The 17,444-nt window shown below is 38.7% G+C and overlaps 1 protein-coding gene across 1 annotated transcript in view; it reads right to left on the minus strand.

Moving 5' to 3' along the window:
• The window catches only part of pitpnm3 (PITPNM family member 3), a gene marked incomplete in the record, with an annotated part of 140,989 nt that overhangs the window by 52,023 nt on the left and 71,522 nt on the right, over positions 1-17,444 (minus strand). Inside the window, 2 exon segments of the mRNA XM_036149836.1 lie at positions 342-562; positions 674-744. Of these exon segments, the coding sequence (XP_036005729.1) occupies positions 342-562; positions 674-744 (292 nt within the window).

Raw genomic sequence — 17,444 nt, forward strand, 5'->3', positions numbered from 1 at the left:
TACCAACATCTTCATCTTATAATATGAATGTCTAACCTTGTGAATTAGCCCTATATAAAATTCAAGAATAACATTTAATTCATGATTATTTACAACCTTGTTTTGGTCTAATATATAAAACATTTAATGCAAAAAAAAAACTTGCTAGTGCACAATGAAGTTTGAAGTTGTAACATAACAAAATCTAAAAAAATAAAATTAAATTAATGAGTGTAAATGCTTTTCCAAGCCCCAATGTAAAGACAATAAATAAACCAGATGCTTTTCTGGTCATGGGCGAGAGACTTCAAAGGCTAACTATAAATGAGATCAGGGCTGGTCAGAGTGTTGTTGCTACTTACTTTGACACTAGGGAGAAGGCTTCGGCGCACACGGCTGGACACGGCACCAGTTTGATCATCACATGCTCCTGGGCGGCCTGGAAATGCGCCCGTGTCACCTTCTCCAGCACCGAGGCCAGCGTGGCCACATCACCAGCCTTTGTGCTCGGGTCTCCACCCGCTGTGTCCAAGATGTTTCCTCCATGCACCACCAGCAGCAGCACATGGGTTTTACATTTCCTCTACAAAAGAAGCATGATTAAAAAGAAGGGGTATTTTAAAGCATAGAATCAAAAACGAGAAAATACCCGAGGCGGCATATGATGACAAATAGCCATGGGTCAGCATCCTACCTCTGCGTCCTCCAGCCCTTCAATGCTGCTCTGAGGTGCACAGCGTGGACCTCCCAGCTGGTAGAGACCCTCTGAATTAGATGAGTAAAGAAAAGAAGCAGGAGGTGGTGAGACGGAAGGAAGAAATAAAGAGGGAAAAGAAAAAAAAAAAAAACAGGGTCACTGCAGGAGCAACTTCAACCAGGCACACCAATAACGGCAGCATAAATGGATATCGATCAGTAAATATAGTCAATATTACTAATGCCTCTTCATTTCTCTTCATTCAAGCTCCAAACTGCATGCTGCCAGCATCTACCCTCGGGCTCAAATGGAAAAAAAAAAACGTGAGATTCAGTCAGTTCAGGCTGTAGACTGCAGGAGGGTGATTGTTTTCTCTGCTGCAGCATCTATTACTATCACATGTAATTACCTTTTAGCTTCTCTGCTGCAATAAAGGGCAACAGACTTATTCTTTTGAAGAAAAAATATCTTTTATGAAAAACAGAGGCTATTTCTTTTTCTGGAGGAGGCATTTCACCGGACTTTCAGACAAACTCATTAGCTCATCCAAACCCCTTGCATGCTGCGTCATCTTATTCCTGAGCTTTCTCTCTCTCTCTTCCCATATTTTCTCTCTCCAGGATTAAGGCACGCCTCTGTGCTTTGCTCACTGGCTCGTTGTTTATTCAGCCTCCTCGTCTGGGACCGACTGTCATGGGAGCCTCTCACAGACTTGTTCACTGTCGGCCCCCTTTTCTTAGACTCCCAGCCTACCCAGCCCGCCCCTCCCCAACTGCCTGCTTGTCTGGAAACGGAAAGCTTACACAAGGGACCTGACACAGTGCACTATTTTTGGTCTCAAAGTAACAGGAAATCAGTGCAGTGAAGTTTTCTTGATTTTTTTCTCCCCACTTCTTTTCTGAAATACTGTAGGGATTTCTGGCAAAAAAAACAACAACAACTTTTAAAACGTGAAGAAACATTGATGTAGGGGTGGATATGACCGGACAACAAGAATCTTAGAAAATAGACGCGTTTCAGTAGCTATTTTTTAAACCACTAATTCTTGTTAGAAACAAGCAGTTCATGGTTATTTATTATATATTATGTGACATTGGTTTCAAAAGGCTTTGCCAGTGTTGTAAATCAACAAGTACTGTGCCTAGAGATCTGTTTTTGCAAGCATAACCAAAATAATAAGGACAAACATATTTATGTAATGAATGTTAAGTAAGATATAAAAACTGTTTAAAATTTGACGAAAGCAAAATATTGTCTGTTGAAGCTCGTTTGTGCTGTGGTGGCATTCCTATTTAAATTCAGAAATACTAGTTTACACAAGTGAGAGAAAAGGTTATGAGTCTCCTACTCCAGTATTTTGTGATTTTGGAAACGTTGTTCTATAGGAGGACTGTGTATGTAATGGAGAAAATGCATCATAATACTGATTATAATTGTTTATGTGTGTTTATGTGTGTTGTTTGTTATGTGATACTGTTGAGTTTTATGGATTAGCAAATGTGCATCTTGCTGGACTATTTTGTAAATTAAAATAACATTTTGTTGTTTCGGTAATGGCTTAATTATTGAATAAAGCTGTCAAATTGTGAGGTAAAAATTTACATTCTGAGTTTTGTCTCTTTTTCTTTACATTTACTTAACCAGGATATAGTCCCACTGAGATTAAAAACCTCTTTTTCCAGGGAGTCCTGGCCAAGAGGCAGCAACAAATAGACACAAAAAGTGAAATGGTTAAAAGAAAACAAGCTATGAATAACAGGTACATGTTATTGAATCAGCCTGGATAACATTTAGTTTGAAAGTAAAAGCAGAAAGTGATGTACCCTCAACAGAAAGCTTGTTAGGCACATTTCTTAAATTTTTTTGTTAACAGTAATAGCCAAATCATCACTTATGCATCTAATTGTGGTAAAGCCAGTTTTTTATCTTTCAAACCAAAGCATCAAAACGGAATAACACCTGCACTGGGTGTATATCAGGGACGTGCAGAGGGGGGGGGCGGAGGGGGCTTGAGCACCTGCCCCTTTGCCCCTTGGTGCCCAAAGTGCCCTTTTGTCAGTTTTTTTTTTTTTTTTTTTTTTTTTTATGTGTGCGTGTTTGTTGGTGTGTGTGTGCATGGTGCATGTCCAAAAGAATAATAATTTAGATCTACCGTGGCTGGTTACAGGATCCACATAACGTACCCTCACTCTGCCCTACTTTTCCTCTCGCAGCTCCCAGCTCCGCTGCCTCACGCTGGCCAATCTGTCCTGCCCACTGAGCTATATTATACACTGGAGTGCTAATCACCGTCTGTTTGAACGAGTCGCTTTGAAGCCACCAGCCGCCATATTGGTACTCCCTATTTCCCCCCAGTAACTAGGGAATATGTGCGCTACAGCATCGTATTTTCTCATGTTCAGGGGGGGCTTAAGACTTTTAAAATGTCAAATGCCATATACCTTTATGTTATGTTCTAAAAATATCAAGTACTGAGAAAGTTATGTGCTGAAATATTTTGCATTTTATTCATTTAAATATATATGTTTAACATTTCTAAATATATAAATAACAATGTACAAAAACATATATTTACATATGTGTATACATATATATACATATATACATATACACATACTTATATATACATATTTATATATTTAATATGAATAACATGTAAAATATTTCAGCACCTAATTTCCTAGTAGTTAATAGTGTTAGTACATCCACTGACTGTAGAATTACCTGTGAAATATTTTCACACAGTCAGAAAACTGCTTGTTGTTGCAACCAAATCCTATGGGATTATGTGAGAGTAGGGAGTAGCAAGATGGCGGCCAGTGACTTCAGTTTTTCGGCAAAATCAGCACTCCAGTGCATAGACATAATATAAAAGTAGACGCGTCATTGGGCGGGTTCTGCCTATGCTGCGATGCGTCAGAGCGTCCGCCATCTTAAATGTGGCAAATCTGCAGTTACTCAGTCACTTAAACAGTATCAGAGGGACTTTAATCTCTGAGTATACTTTGTATTCGTAGTTTTTTTTTTTTTTTTGTAATATTACAAGTTTATTTTCGTATCCCTTTAGCTTCATTCTCCTGAATTTATTCTCGTAAAGAATAAAAATATTTAAAATAATCTAACCTGGCCCTATTACTCCAGGAGTGAAATAATTCTGCAAACTGTGACTATTCTGGAAATGTTCCCCCTTAATTCTCATAATATGATGTTTTTATCATAACATTATCACTTTTGTGTTTGTTTGTTTATTTTTACTTTATTCACCTAGGACTTTTTTTTCCTCATGTTATTAATTTTACCTCTTTAATACTCACCCAAAAAGTCTGTTCCTAAAGGTTCACATGTGACATGGTTTTATGAAATAATGAAGACCATAATGTTTAGATTTAACAAATTGATCCTTATATTCATAACACATACACACAAATATATATATATATATATATATATATATATATATATATATATATATATATATATATATATATATATATATATATATATATATGTGTGTGTGTGTGTGTGTGTGTGTGTGTGTGTGTGTATTTATTGCAGCACAGGAATGAGGCATCTTCTCTGATCCACGTTCACAATAACAGAACTCAACTTTTTTCTGCCACATACAATATGGCGGTGACGTTGACGTGCGAACCTGCGCCCAATGACGCGTCTACTCTTATATTATGTCTATGCTCCAGTGTATAATATAGCTCAGTGGTCCTGCCCCTTTAAATCTGCAGCACACTTGACTGTGCTCTGTGCTGTTTAACTCCACTGTCATTGGTTATACTGCTTTAAATCCCGCCTTCCCTCTTTCTGATTGGCTGTTTTCTAGTCTGTCCGTGTGCGTGCTTGCTTGGAGCGGAGATTTCAGTTTTACAGTTATCATACAGGAATACTGTGGTTACCACAATTAATACTAGGCCACGGAACTAGTCCCAGTTAAGAAACTAATTATCTGCAGTAACATAGGTGAAAGCTGCTGAGTGCAGTTCTGTAAAGAAGCAGGCGAGAGAGTTTTGATTTATGGAACTTGAGAAATGTAAGTAACCAACGTTAGCATCTCAAAATAGCATCTAATTCTGAAGTATAATGCATTTATCAACAGAAACCTAATCTGTTTTATAAAACTAAATATTTTGTGCCAGGCTGGAGTTCTGAAGCCGGCTGGAAAGATGGAAAAGCAAAGACTGTAGACTATTAAAAATTGTGATTCTTAGCCACAGCTGCCTGAAAAAGAAAAGGTGAGGGTTTCCCTTTTACCAATATTTCGTTGCTATTATTGTTTAATTTTTTTGTTGACCCTCTGATGCAGTTCAGGTATAAATAGCGGGTGATATTTCTTTTATAAGATATACAACACAACAACACTATATGGTGCCTAAACAACTGCTATATTTTGTTTAGACTTTTACTTATTTATAATAGCGTAATTAGGATTTCACAAAATGATAGTGCTATTTATTTCACTATTTCTACTTTTAGAATTAGAAATACGACAAATACAACCGAGGAACACTATTTACATTGCTTTTATTGTACAAAGATTTCCACACTGTCTATTAGTAAATTAGTGCAAACCAGGGGCGGAGCTAGACATTCTTATCATCAGGGACTTAATCCATAAAATATTACTTCATTACGAGGGTAATTTGGTACACCAAAAAAGTAAAAAGTATTTAATCTGTTGATATGGTCGTAAAATTAATTTAATATAGGCCTTAACATATCTTAAAGTTTAATCTGCTGTTCTTTATTAGTCTTACTAGTATATACCAATAGTATGTGGTTCTCATTTGAGTGATGAAATGGACAACCACTCATGAAACAATTCAGTTTTGGTGTCACCAATCTTACTCAAAGTACAGTATTGGGTCCTCCATGCTCCTTATGTATTAAGATTTACTGCACATTTAAACATCGACAACTCACTATTGTTAGGGAAATAATTTAATTGTCTGAGAAGATGTAGGTAAGGAGAAGCTGTTATCTACTCTTCAGATATATGATGTAAGAAATGTGTTTGGAATGTTGCAGATGGTAAAAATTGATAGGTCTCTGTTGCTGGTAAGTTCAAATGCAAACTTTTTCAAAGTGGGAAAAAAGTCTCAATTCAACGTTCATCAGATCGGGCGCTGCTTTATAATTTATAATAATAATAGAACTTTATTGATCTCACAATGGATAAATTCACTTCTGCATCTTTACCCATCCCCTTGGTGAGCAGTGGGCTGCCACTGTGCGGCGCCAGGGGAGCAATCGGGGTTAAGTGTCTTGCTCAGGGACCCAGAATGGTAGTCTGTGGGAGTTGAACTCAGAACCTCTGGGACCCAAGATCAATGCTCTAACCACTAGGCCACCAGATTAACAAAAAGCATCTAGTGTGTGTCGTGCTTATAAAATTTGTATAAATGTAGTAAGAAATACTGCTTTTCTCTTTAGACAGAAGAAACGCGCCCTGACGCTCAAGTCAAGCATAAAGAAATAGGAGCATGCATACTGCGTAGGACCAATGATGTCAGAGCAATGAAGTGTCCCTAGGGTTAAAGTTCAAATCAAAGTTCAAATCAAACCTACGCCCTTGATTCCATGTTACATTCTTTATAGTATGGGTTGGTACATTTCAGCCGGTTGTATAGCAAGGTATGTTTCTGTATCTTGTTTTAAATCCGTGCCCCATGTGCCCTCTTTTAACTTTGAGCACCTGCCCCTCCAACGGTCTCTGCACGTCCCTGGTGTATATGCAAAGCTGTTTGTTGTTTTGTAGAAAGACAAAGAATAGTTCAGCATATCAAGTACAACTTGGTTAAGGATGAGGTATGGCAACAGGAAATTACACCCACAGTTGGTATCAGACCTTAGATTTGCTCACTCGCCCAAAAGAAAAGGTGAAGTCCTCACTTCAAGGTAATATGTTACATTTTGTATTCAAGAGTCACCATACAATTCAGCAAGTTTAAAAACCTTCATAGGTTGGAATTCATGATCACGCCGCAAACGTAAAGCTGCACCAGCTGATGTGCTTTTGACAACAATTGGTAGATTTCCAGCTTAACTTGCTCAAAATCCACCAGTTGAGCCAAATCTCAAATATCACAATTTTTATGGTGTGTGAACATACTCAGCAAAGTAGCCATTTTAACAGTGAAGTGGTTTTTACCTTAGATTTCTTTTTTTTTTCTTGTTTTTTCTTCTTGTTTTTTTTTTTTTTTTTTACTTTTTACCAAGAACAATAGATGCAGCCCAGGTTTTTAAATGAAGCTTTTTTTACAGCTCTGGAACAGGTTAAAAGTTTTCAATAATGATAACAACAGTACACTTTATTTATAAGCACCTATTAACATCCAAGAATACTGCGGTAACAAAGCAATAAAACAACAGGCTAAAAATAATGCATCGTAACATTGGACAACGTGATAAAAGAGCATTGGCTATTTTGAAAAGGAGGATTTTGAGTCAGAGAGCAAAAGTTAATATATTTAATGTCTTGTGGGAGTGAATTTCGGTCAAGTCAAGTCAAGTTTATTTATAAAGCACGTTTCATACAATAATCATAGACTTAATGTGCTAATGTCGGGAACCAAAGCATCTGAAAGCTCTGCTCCCCATGGTGCTGAGGCGAGGGGAGTGTACAGCAAAGTGGGTGGAGAAGGATGACCTGAGGAAGTGGGAAGAAGTGGCCATGTGGAGAACAGTTAAAAAAGGTTTACAGTGCAGATCATTCTACAATAGCCTTGACCTGGCTACAAAACAAAGAAATATATCTGACTGCATGGAAGGACAATGGAATAAAGAAATCAGAACATCTAATGCAGCATGGAAACGTTATTTTATTGGATTTACCTGTAATGCAATATTATGGAATATCTTAGGCTATAATGCACTAGAAGAAGACGGCTCACCAGCTACTACCATCTAATGTAGAACAGATTACTGGATCAATGTGTGCTTCTGTGCTTTTTTGTCTCTCTTGTTGTGTCTCTGCTCTGTCTTCTGTAACCACCAGTCGGTCGAGGCAGATGACCGTTCATACTGAGCCTGGTTCTGCCGGAGGTTTTTCTTTCCACTGTCGCTTCATGCTTGCTGAGTATAAGGAATTGCTGCAAAGCCATGGACAATGCAGACGACTCTCCCTGTGGCTCTACGCTTCTCCAGGAGTGAATGCTGCTTGTCGGGACTTTGAAACAATCAACTAGTTCCCTTATACAGAACATTTTTGACCAATCTGTATAATATGACCCAATCTGTATAATATGATTTAATTTGACTTTCTAAAGTGATTTGAGATGACATGTTTCATGATTTGGCACTATATAAATAAAATTGAATTGAATTGAATTGAATTGAATAGAAATATATCCTAAATCAACTATATTTACTAATTCCTAGCAGGGTAGCAAATTTTTGAAAAAATCTGCAGCCCAAAATTTTTCCCTAAGACACAGATTATTATCCAAGATGGACAACCCAATTTCCTTAACAACCATTAAAATGGAAGACACACTTATCTTTAAGTTTAAAATCAAAACATCTGGTCATAAACATGTTTTAACAAACTCAGAATGCTTAAAAACCCAAATATAAAACTTATTCAAAACTATTTTTTTCACAGAATGCATTATACAGGACAGATTATCACTAAAATGGGTCTTACACTCACTAACATCTGCTCACATTGTACCGATTACACACCCGATGATAATTTGCACGCTTTGTTGTTCTGTAAGCCTGCCCAGAAATTCTGGCAAGAGGATTGTGAAGACCTGTCAACATGGCTCAGGTGTAATATTCCAGCACACCCCTCCGTGTATGTAATTTTTAACTTGGGTGACATTAACAGGAAATTAACACAGCACACATGGTCCTCACTGTCTATGAATCAAAGAAAACTATTCTCCTGAGCTTTAAAAATTAGACAAATCTGTGCAGTTTAGAAGTCTTCTGTTAGATCATGCCAGCATGGAAACGATGTCTATAGTTGGTAATCCTGTTCAAACACTTCGTCCTTCCTTCCTGAAAGTAGTTAAGATATTATGTATTCTCAAGAAGGAGGTTAAAAAATCATTCTCTGTGGGCCTGTACAAACTCTAACCAATCTTTGCCGTTTAGTCCGATAGGCATGGATTTATCAAAGTTTTGTTGCTTTACTGCTCTCATCCATAGACATTATATACTCCCCCCCCCCCCCCCCCGTCCTTCAAGCTCCATCTATTGGTTGTCCTACATGTCAATCATTCTGACACGCTCACATAACACCAGTGTCCGCGCTCTTTCCTTTCTAGTTTCTGCTTGCTGCCTGCACACGCGCACTTCTAGAGTTTGCGTATCCAGTTAGCTTAGCGGCTAGGTTAGCGGTTAGCCGTTCATTGTAGCTTCGCTGCTCTCACCGTAGACTTTGAACATGGCTGAGAGTCACAAGAAGTGAACTGCCTTCATGTTTATGAGAAGAAATGGAAGGCCTTAGTAGAAAGAAATAAGACCAGAGTGGATTTGGGAGATTTTTAAAACGCAATCCTGCTGAAGAGCGGAAGGGCAGGAAAGACGGTCTTGCGCATGCACAGTTATTCAAAAAGGGACTTGGGGAAACTTCCAGAAAAATTGCTTTTAAACATTGGTTGTTGTCTATGTCTTGCTGCATATGGGTTTTGAGCGGGCCACAGGCCCATGCCCAGGGTAGTTCTGTTGTTTATGTTTGTTTATTTATGTAGTTTTGATTTATTTATTTAATTTCTGTCTATATTTTTTTTTCAGAAAAGGACAGGGAAGATGGGCAGAGTTAATTGGCGGACAGATGGAGCTAGATACATACCATCCTGGAAGAAACTGTTAGAGCTTGTATTGTATTTTAATTAGTACATTAGTGACAGAAACTGCACTCCTGTGGGTAAAAACATGTCACATTGCTGTGCAATCTGTCTGCATTCATGTTTTCATTCTCTTTTTTCCTTCTCTCAGAGATCAGAGCCCTGCTTACCGATGAACCCTTCATGAGGCTTTGTGGTATTTAACAGATCACTCTTGCAATCATTCTCTCCCATGAAATGACCTAACCTGGTAAGCATTCAGTGAAAGGCTAGAAAAGTCATAGCCCAGCCATTTCCATTGGCTTTGAGCCTGATCGGGTGAATGTTGGTGCATCTGTTGTCACACAGGAGTCGGAGACACGTCATGACTTGGCTTCAAGAGTGAGGAAGAGAAAATTGACCCCAGAAAGAGGATTTTGAAGATGAAAGGGCTCTACAGAGAGTCTACTACAGCTGAGTGCAGATGGATGAAATATTGATCCTTCCTGGGTATCATTCTGTCAGAGTAACCATGAAAAATCACGGCCTCATATGAACATTTATTTTTACTCTCACATGCAGATGTTTGTTCTTCTGCTTTGCCCTCAGAGAACCTTATAGCTCTAGGGTCCCTACTGCTACTACCACACTTACACCTCTATCAACTGCAACAGGGCAACAGGCTTGTCTTCATCAAATGGAAGACTGGCTTCAAAATTACAGATTTATATCTTGCCAGAGACAACAAAACAGCAAAATGCCCTCCAAGTTTTCTGGCCACTGGAGTGTGAGTCAACTCATTAGAGAGCTGCAATTTCAAAACACATCTTCCATGTTGCTGAAAGATGTGCACAGGAAACAGCAGCGAGTGTTTCCTAAAATTGACTTCTGCCTAAAAGAAAACCATTTTGAGTTTTCCTAGTGAAGACGAAATATCTTTATAAAGCACAATAACTTTTATCGAGCAACAGAAATGAACCACACAGAGAAATTTGCCCCGTCTTGTTCAACCTTTGTGTACCGGTAACGGAAGGCAGAAGTTCAGCGAGATTGCAAAGCTAGCACTCTACAACAAAAAAAAAACAAATGTCGTATTTTTCAATTATTATTTTTACATAAAATGATGCAATCAAGGTCAGGAAAGCATATGTTTTGCTAATTCACTTGTGAAAAATTTTGCAAGTTTGCAGACATTTTCCTGTTGTATTATTGGCTTTGGTTGAATCAGTTAAATTTATTCATTATTCCATGAACTTTAAAAATGTGACGTGATACATTAAAGGGGGATATATCAGGGACAACTAATTTACATATTTTGTTGTGTACTTGGAGTCTCTAGGAGTGCAGACAATTTGAATGCCAAGTCGTTCAATTTTCTTTTATGTTTTTTTTTACTATTATATCACAGTATTTGTAAATAGTGAATGGACTGAACTTATATAGCGCTTTTCCAGTCATACTGACCACCCAAAGCGCTGACACTAGAGCCACATTCACCCAATCACACTCACTAACCCACACACATTTCTACACCGATACACAGTTCGGTAGGCAACTTGGGGATAAGTGCCTTGCCCAGGGGCACATCGACATGTGACAAGGGGAAGCTGGAAATGATGACTCAACCCATCAAGCCACAGTCGCCTCATTACAACACTGTAAATGTTGTAATATGGGTCTTAAGTGGACAACATCACTAAGTTTTTAAACATATTTATTTTTATCTTTTGATATTTTTGTGTGTTTTATTGTTACTTTCTAGATTTTTACCTATTTATTTCTTCAAATCTATGTATCTATGCTTGTACTTTCTCTATTTCTGTATGCATTTCAGCCTCATTATGCAAATGAGGAGGGGGGGGGGTATTAAGGGGACAACTTTGCCCTATTGGTTGCTTATCATCAGACTTCTATAGCAAGAATCTACACGCTGCAGCGATCATGGCTGCCTCTACCGGCCGGAGTCATGATGGCTACCCTGGGTTATCAGTGAGCAAAGACATTCAACAACAACTTGATTTGAAAACAACGCTGTAATTCCGGATTTTTATTATCTGTCGTGTGGACGCTCTGACTGAATATAAGCGGCTCACATGGATGTCGGCAGGTGTCGTGCCAAACTAGTTTTAGCCTCAAAAGAAACTGCAGCTCCTGTGCTGGGAGCTGTGGATCCAGTCGACTTTGTTTAATTTTATAGCCATCTAGTCGTGGAAATGGAAATATTGAAATTTTGTTAAAGAAGAAGAAGTGCCATTACCTTATTGTTCAGTTAGTGGGTTACAACAGAAAGGTAGCTCAGCCTACATGAATGTTTGAACACCTTTGGGTAATATAAGGATAATCACGTCTTTGTAAACACAATTCGTATATATGGCCTAGTGGCCCAAGTCCATCGGCCAGCGTTGTTTATTACACAACAGGGTTTGCAACAGAGGACACGGCTCCATTCATTTGAAGCAGCAGCAGACCCAATGCTCAGTTGGTAATTATTATTGGATTAATGAATCTAAGCAAGAAATATTTAAGGGAGTTCTAAAAGTAGAAATAATTCAAATCAAGTGGCTGGTGCAGTGCAGATTTGTGTACATATTACCATAAATGCCACATATTTGTTTAAATGTCGACGTTTAGCCTTTTCAAAACTATCAAGTCAATTGTTTTTTTACCTCCAAACACCACGTGATTTTGTTTTGACGTCACAGAAAGATGTTGCATTGAAATTAAGCAATAATAAAAAGGGTCATAATAGTTTGACAATGTCTTTTGTTAGGTGGTAACAGGTTAAGGTGCTCATTTGGAGGAATGTTGTCTCCTGACTGGATAAATAGGCTCCTCTGACCCCTGACTCCTTGTAGGCATGCTAACACACTCACGCCATCTGTTCACCGCTGCTGCCATCAGATTCTATCGTGTTGCCCTACGGTACAAAGACCTCAGAGGACAACACCAGCTCAGCTGCACGGCAAACCCAATGAACATAAACACAATCCCTGTCCACATACACAGCACATAAAGTGACTCTGACAACAATCAGATGCGTTTATCCTGCATCCCTAACAGTCCAGGCTGTCGTCCATCTACAGCATAAGCAGTTTCTGCTGCACTGCAACAAGCCACAGACACACACATTATGTACATGGCAGATAGAAGTAAGAGTTACTCGGTTCTGATAGCTTCAAGCTGGCATGTTTTATTGAAATCCGTCTGCCTAAAGCACAGACACACATGAAAGTTAAACTGTTGCAATACAGAATAAACTATTGACAAATACTCCCTGGAGGATTATTAAATTATTAATCAGGAACGGGATGCAAAATTTATCAAATGGCTTTAGACAAATTACAGTTTGACAGGATGCCAATGTTAAAAGAATAACAGAACAAAATGCTTATGGCTTTGTAACTCTGGCATTCATTTTACAAAACAGATTTGAACGAAGGGTTCACAAAATCAATTTTTAAAACATGAACTGTGAGCGAGGAATTTATTTGAACGATCCTGCAGAAAGCGTGCATTTGTCTCCAAGTGGTTGAATGAATAGCAAAGCTGGATGCAAGTAGTCATTAAGCGTAACAAGTTGTTGCCACGCTGACTGTCACCATGGTAGCTACTCACCACCAGATGCACTAAACTGTAAACATTCTGCTCTGTATAGTGCCATAAAAAAATATAAGACCCCTAAATTTAGACATAACGTGTCTTTCAAAGTGCAGTGGAGGAATCTTGGCCCAGTTTTCTATGCTGAATATGTTTCATTTTCAGACACACTGAAGGGATTTTGAGCACAAACAGACTGTTTAGGGTCATGTCACAGCATCTCAATCGGTTTTGAGTCCAGGTTTTCAGAAGGCTACCTGTTTGTTTGTGTTTTAGTCTATTATAAAATAAGATAAGATAGGCTTTATTGATCTCACATAGGAGAAATTCACATGTCACATCGGCTCAGTAATCAGTAATCATAGGAAGAAGGTGTCAATTAGGACAAGGTGCATCATATATATACAGTGTGTCCTCGTTATACTATGGATCAAAAAGAAGTAGGTAAGAAAAAGAAAAAAGAAAAATACAAAGAGAAATAAGACAGAGGATGTCTTATGTACATTCACGGTGACATATACGTGTGTGTATTGACATATATTTGGGTGAAGTAGCAGCAGAAGTCACTTCTTTCAGGATTATTGCACATTATTATAGGTGAACTTTCCTGTATTCTTCAGATCATTGTAACCCAAGATCATTGTAACCCAAGAGCTTTTCTGCAGATTAAAAGTCATCCGTCCATCATCTTGTGCCTATCTGAGACCGGGTCACAGGGGGCAACAGGTCCAGGAGAGAAACCCAGAAACCCTCTACCTGACAACTTCCGCCAGCTCATTTTGGCGAGTCCCAAGGCGTTCCCAGGCCAGACTGCATATATTATACCTCCAGCGTGTTCTGCGTCTTCCGAGGGGTCTCCTCCTGGTGGGACAGGTCCACAAAATCCCCAAAAGGAGGCGCCCAGGAGGCGCCTCCTTTTGCAGCAGAACTCCGATGAGTGGAGTGTTCACTTCACTGGATATTTTTTTAAGAGTCTTGGGGATCATCAAGATGTTTGTGGAATGTAGGACGAGCCTTTGTGTTTGGTTTGGTCAGTAGTGGTTTCCACTTTTGCTCTGTCTCTGTCTAATAATTAAATTGTGACCACTGATCGCTGGTGGGGCTTGTGGGGTGCTTTAATTGTTGTTTTGGGTTCTTTTGGGACCGTCAGAATGAGTCTTCAGTGATTTCTTGTCGTAATTTTGGTTGGACAGCCAGACCTGGAAAATTGTCACCTCTGTTCCATGTTTTTATATCGCTGTGGTTCTCTGGATTACTAAAGCATTAGAAATGGCTATGTAAACCGTTCCAGCTTTCAAAGTAAATTTGCCTGTAAAGCAATTCTATTTTCAATTAAATACTCTACATATCACTTTTAGGACTTACCTTGCTCACATCTAAATTCCAAATATAGGATCTTTTTTGAATGTTTCTTGTGGTCCTATGTGTTTTACATTAACATTGTTTGGCTAATGTAAATAAAATCTATGTAATCTACTGTAAACCAAAAAATATTTGAGAGACGAGAGATATTTTACCCTACTTTACATTGTCAAACAGATTCTGATTAAGAAAGGTTTCTTGATACTTCTGGTCAGGCAAAATCATGAATAGATACATGAAATGTATTAATTTTTTTTTAAATATGAGGCTAATCACAGATAATTCTTGATTTAATTAGTTTTTCACCTACCACCAGGTTTGTTTGGATAATAAGGGATTCTCCCTTATCAAATACAATCTGAATATGAGAACTGCTTTTTGTATCTACACAGTCTATCTTTGTCTGATATAGACATTTGTGCTAAGACAAGAAAACATTAAGCGGAAAGAAATGTAAAGAAGATAATGAGTAAGGGGGGGGGGGATTTTTCACGCTGCTGTATCTTGGCCAAGCAAGTTAGTAAATAATTTTCAGCAACAAAGATGTAATTAAAATCATCAAACCTCTTACTGGTTTGTGATCATTATCAGGAATAACAAAAGTGAATGCTGCCCATCAACAAAAGATATCAGCTTTGAAGGCGTGATATTATGCAAATATTTTCTTGTCTAAATCAAATCCGACTCTCTTCGCTCCTCCTCACCACCTCCTCTCCATTCTATCCCCGAGGTCCTCAAGCCAACAACTGTGTTGTTGGTGTGCGATTATCTGTCCTCAGTGTGCCGTCACACACCACTTCTTGTTACGTATTCTGAGACAACTGGGCACAAATGCCCACAAATACATTTTTTAATGTGCTTGTGAACTATTTTCAAATGCACAAAAGGGTATCTGTCAACAAAGGTACAATCACAAGTGGGGGATGGAGAAAAAAAACAGATACGTGTTAGCTCATTGGCTCAGAGTTGTCTTTAAGAGCTGTCACTTCTTATCATGATCATGAGTCTCTGCGTTTTTTTCTTCCCTTGCTGCTGATTGTTAATGAGCAGAATTTAGAGTAATTTTTTTCATCTTTTAAGCCTCTCCAGCAGCTGTGTGTTCAGAAGAAACACAAAACATTCATTTAACAGGAATTAAAACAAGTTAGAGGCTGCCTGTGCAAGCATCGTGAGTAAAAATGACTTGACTTTGGGGAGTGCATGGGCAGAATACAGATGAGTCTCATGAGTCTCTTAAATTTATATTTTCTATCTCTCTGTGTGTATCTCTGAAATGAGCTGCAGGGTGCATGCAGAAAAGAGAGCTGTGGCGAGCAACAGAAAATGAAAAATCATTCACCCATTCAATATAAATCTAACTGGGTTATACATTCTCATGTGCCATGTTCTCCTTCTAAAAACAATCAATGCTGGGTTGTTTGGCAGGGCTCATTGCTTAGTCATCTGTACCAAACTGTCAGTTTCCTGTGACGTAGCCAAATCAACTAATGTTTTTGCCAGTTTGGCTGTTCCCATAGAGTAGGCAGCCAAGTTAGAATCAATAGCTTTCATTCATCACTGAGAGTGCAATTTTCCTAAAAGATTAGCTGAGTTTGGGACTATTTTAAGACAGGGCACATTGTTTTACACAAAGAAGGAAGAAAAAATAGCTTTAAAATATCCTTTAAGATAGATAAAGCACAGTTTTGGAAGGATGGATGGACGGACGGATCGGACCAGTTTAACCTGAAAAGGAGGCAGGATCGTAGTGTATCATTCAATGATGGCTGGTTAGGAAAGCTTCTTTCACTTAAACAGATTGAGTGAGCTGTCTGTACTGGAATGGAGGGACCAAGTTGTTTGGGTTTAACCAAAGATGGAAAATACTGTTTTTCAGCACCGTTTTGTGCAAAGATCCCATGCTTTGTTTTTCTGTAATTCTACTGTGGAGAGTTGTTAGTTTAGGCGTAGCAGGTTTAAGGGAGTTTCTCCTTGCCATGGTAATAATCCAGGCCTATTTGATCCAAAGATCAGAACCACTCCTGCTGTCCAATGGCCTGTGCCAGTACATAAAAAGCAAGCTTGGCCTCGCGATGTCCTTCATGCAGTTTAAACAGCTGTAATGGCGAGATTTCTCTATCAGCCAAGTTGGAGGACAAAGAGATGTGGAACCGACCACATGCCAAAATCCAACTGGTGCCGTGAGTGGATGTGAGGCTCAGTTACGACTAAAGTGAAGGTCTCAGTTCTTCCCAGTGGGAGCTGAAACATTCCAACATGGTTCTAAAGACAAAAACATCACCTTTCACAAATTTCCCCTTCTGTTGAGAACCCAATAACATCCCAATAATTCTTAGGTTTTAATTGGTTTGGTGTTAATTTAAAGTTTAACTTCCTTTTGTTTGCCATTAACTTAAACGTTAGTAAATTATTTAGAATTTCTGTCTTTGTTTTAGCGAACCAAACATTACAGTTGATAGCCGCAAGAGGGCTCGCTAGGCTTGTGAAAACTATATCCTGCTCCTGTACTACTTAAAAATGTATTGAAACATTAACTTATAGACAACAAAGACAGAACACGTTTGTATGTTGTTTCACTGTTTTCATTAACACTGGATTCACGCAGCGGAGCGTTGCACGGTGCAGCTTGAAGGGGCAGCCCAGACAGCGACAGAACCCCAGTAATGGGCTGTCAGTGAAGCTAATAAGAGCTAGCGCTAGCTAACAGGTCTATTTTTTTGACCAATCTGTATAATATGATTTATTTTGACTTTGTAAAGTGCCTCGAGATGACATGTTTCATGAATTGGCGCTATATAAATAAAATTGAATTGAATTGAATTGAATTGAATATTTTCTGGGCAGGTTACAACTTTGCTGATGCACGTGAGCTTTATGTTGCTCTGAAACATCTGTGTTGTACTGTTAGCTTAGCACGTAGCACCGTTACGCTCACAGTCTAATTTCAGCGGTAGTTTGACAATTTTCAGCGTGACGGGCCGTCGCTGAAAGGCACTGGTAAGAACCTACCGGTTGGAGTTGCTAAT

The sequence above is a fragment of the Fundulus heteroclitus genome, chromosome 18 (assembly GCF_011125445.2).
Source record: "Fundulus heteroclitus isolate FHET01 chromosome 18, MU-UCD_Fhet_4.1, whole genome shotgun sequence".
Lineage (NCBI taxonomy): Eukaryota > Metazoa > Chordata > Actinopteri > Cyprinodontiformes > Fundulidae > Fundulus > Fundulus heteroclitus.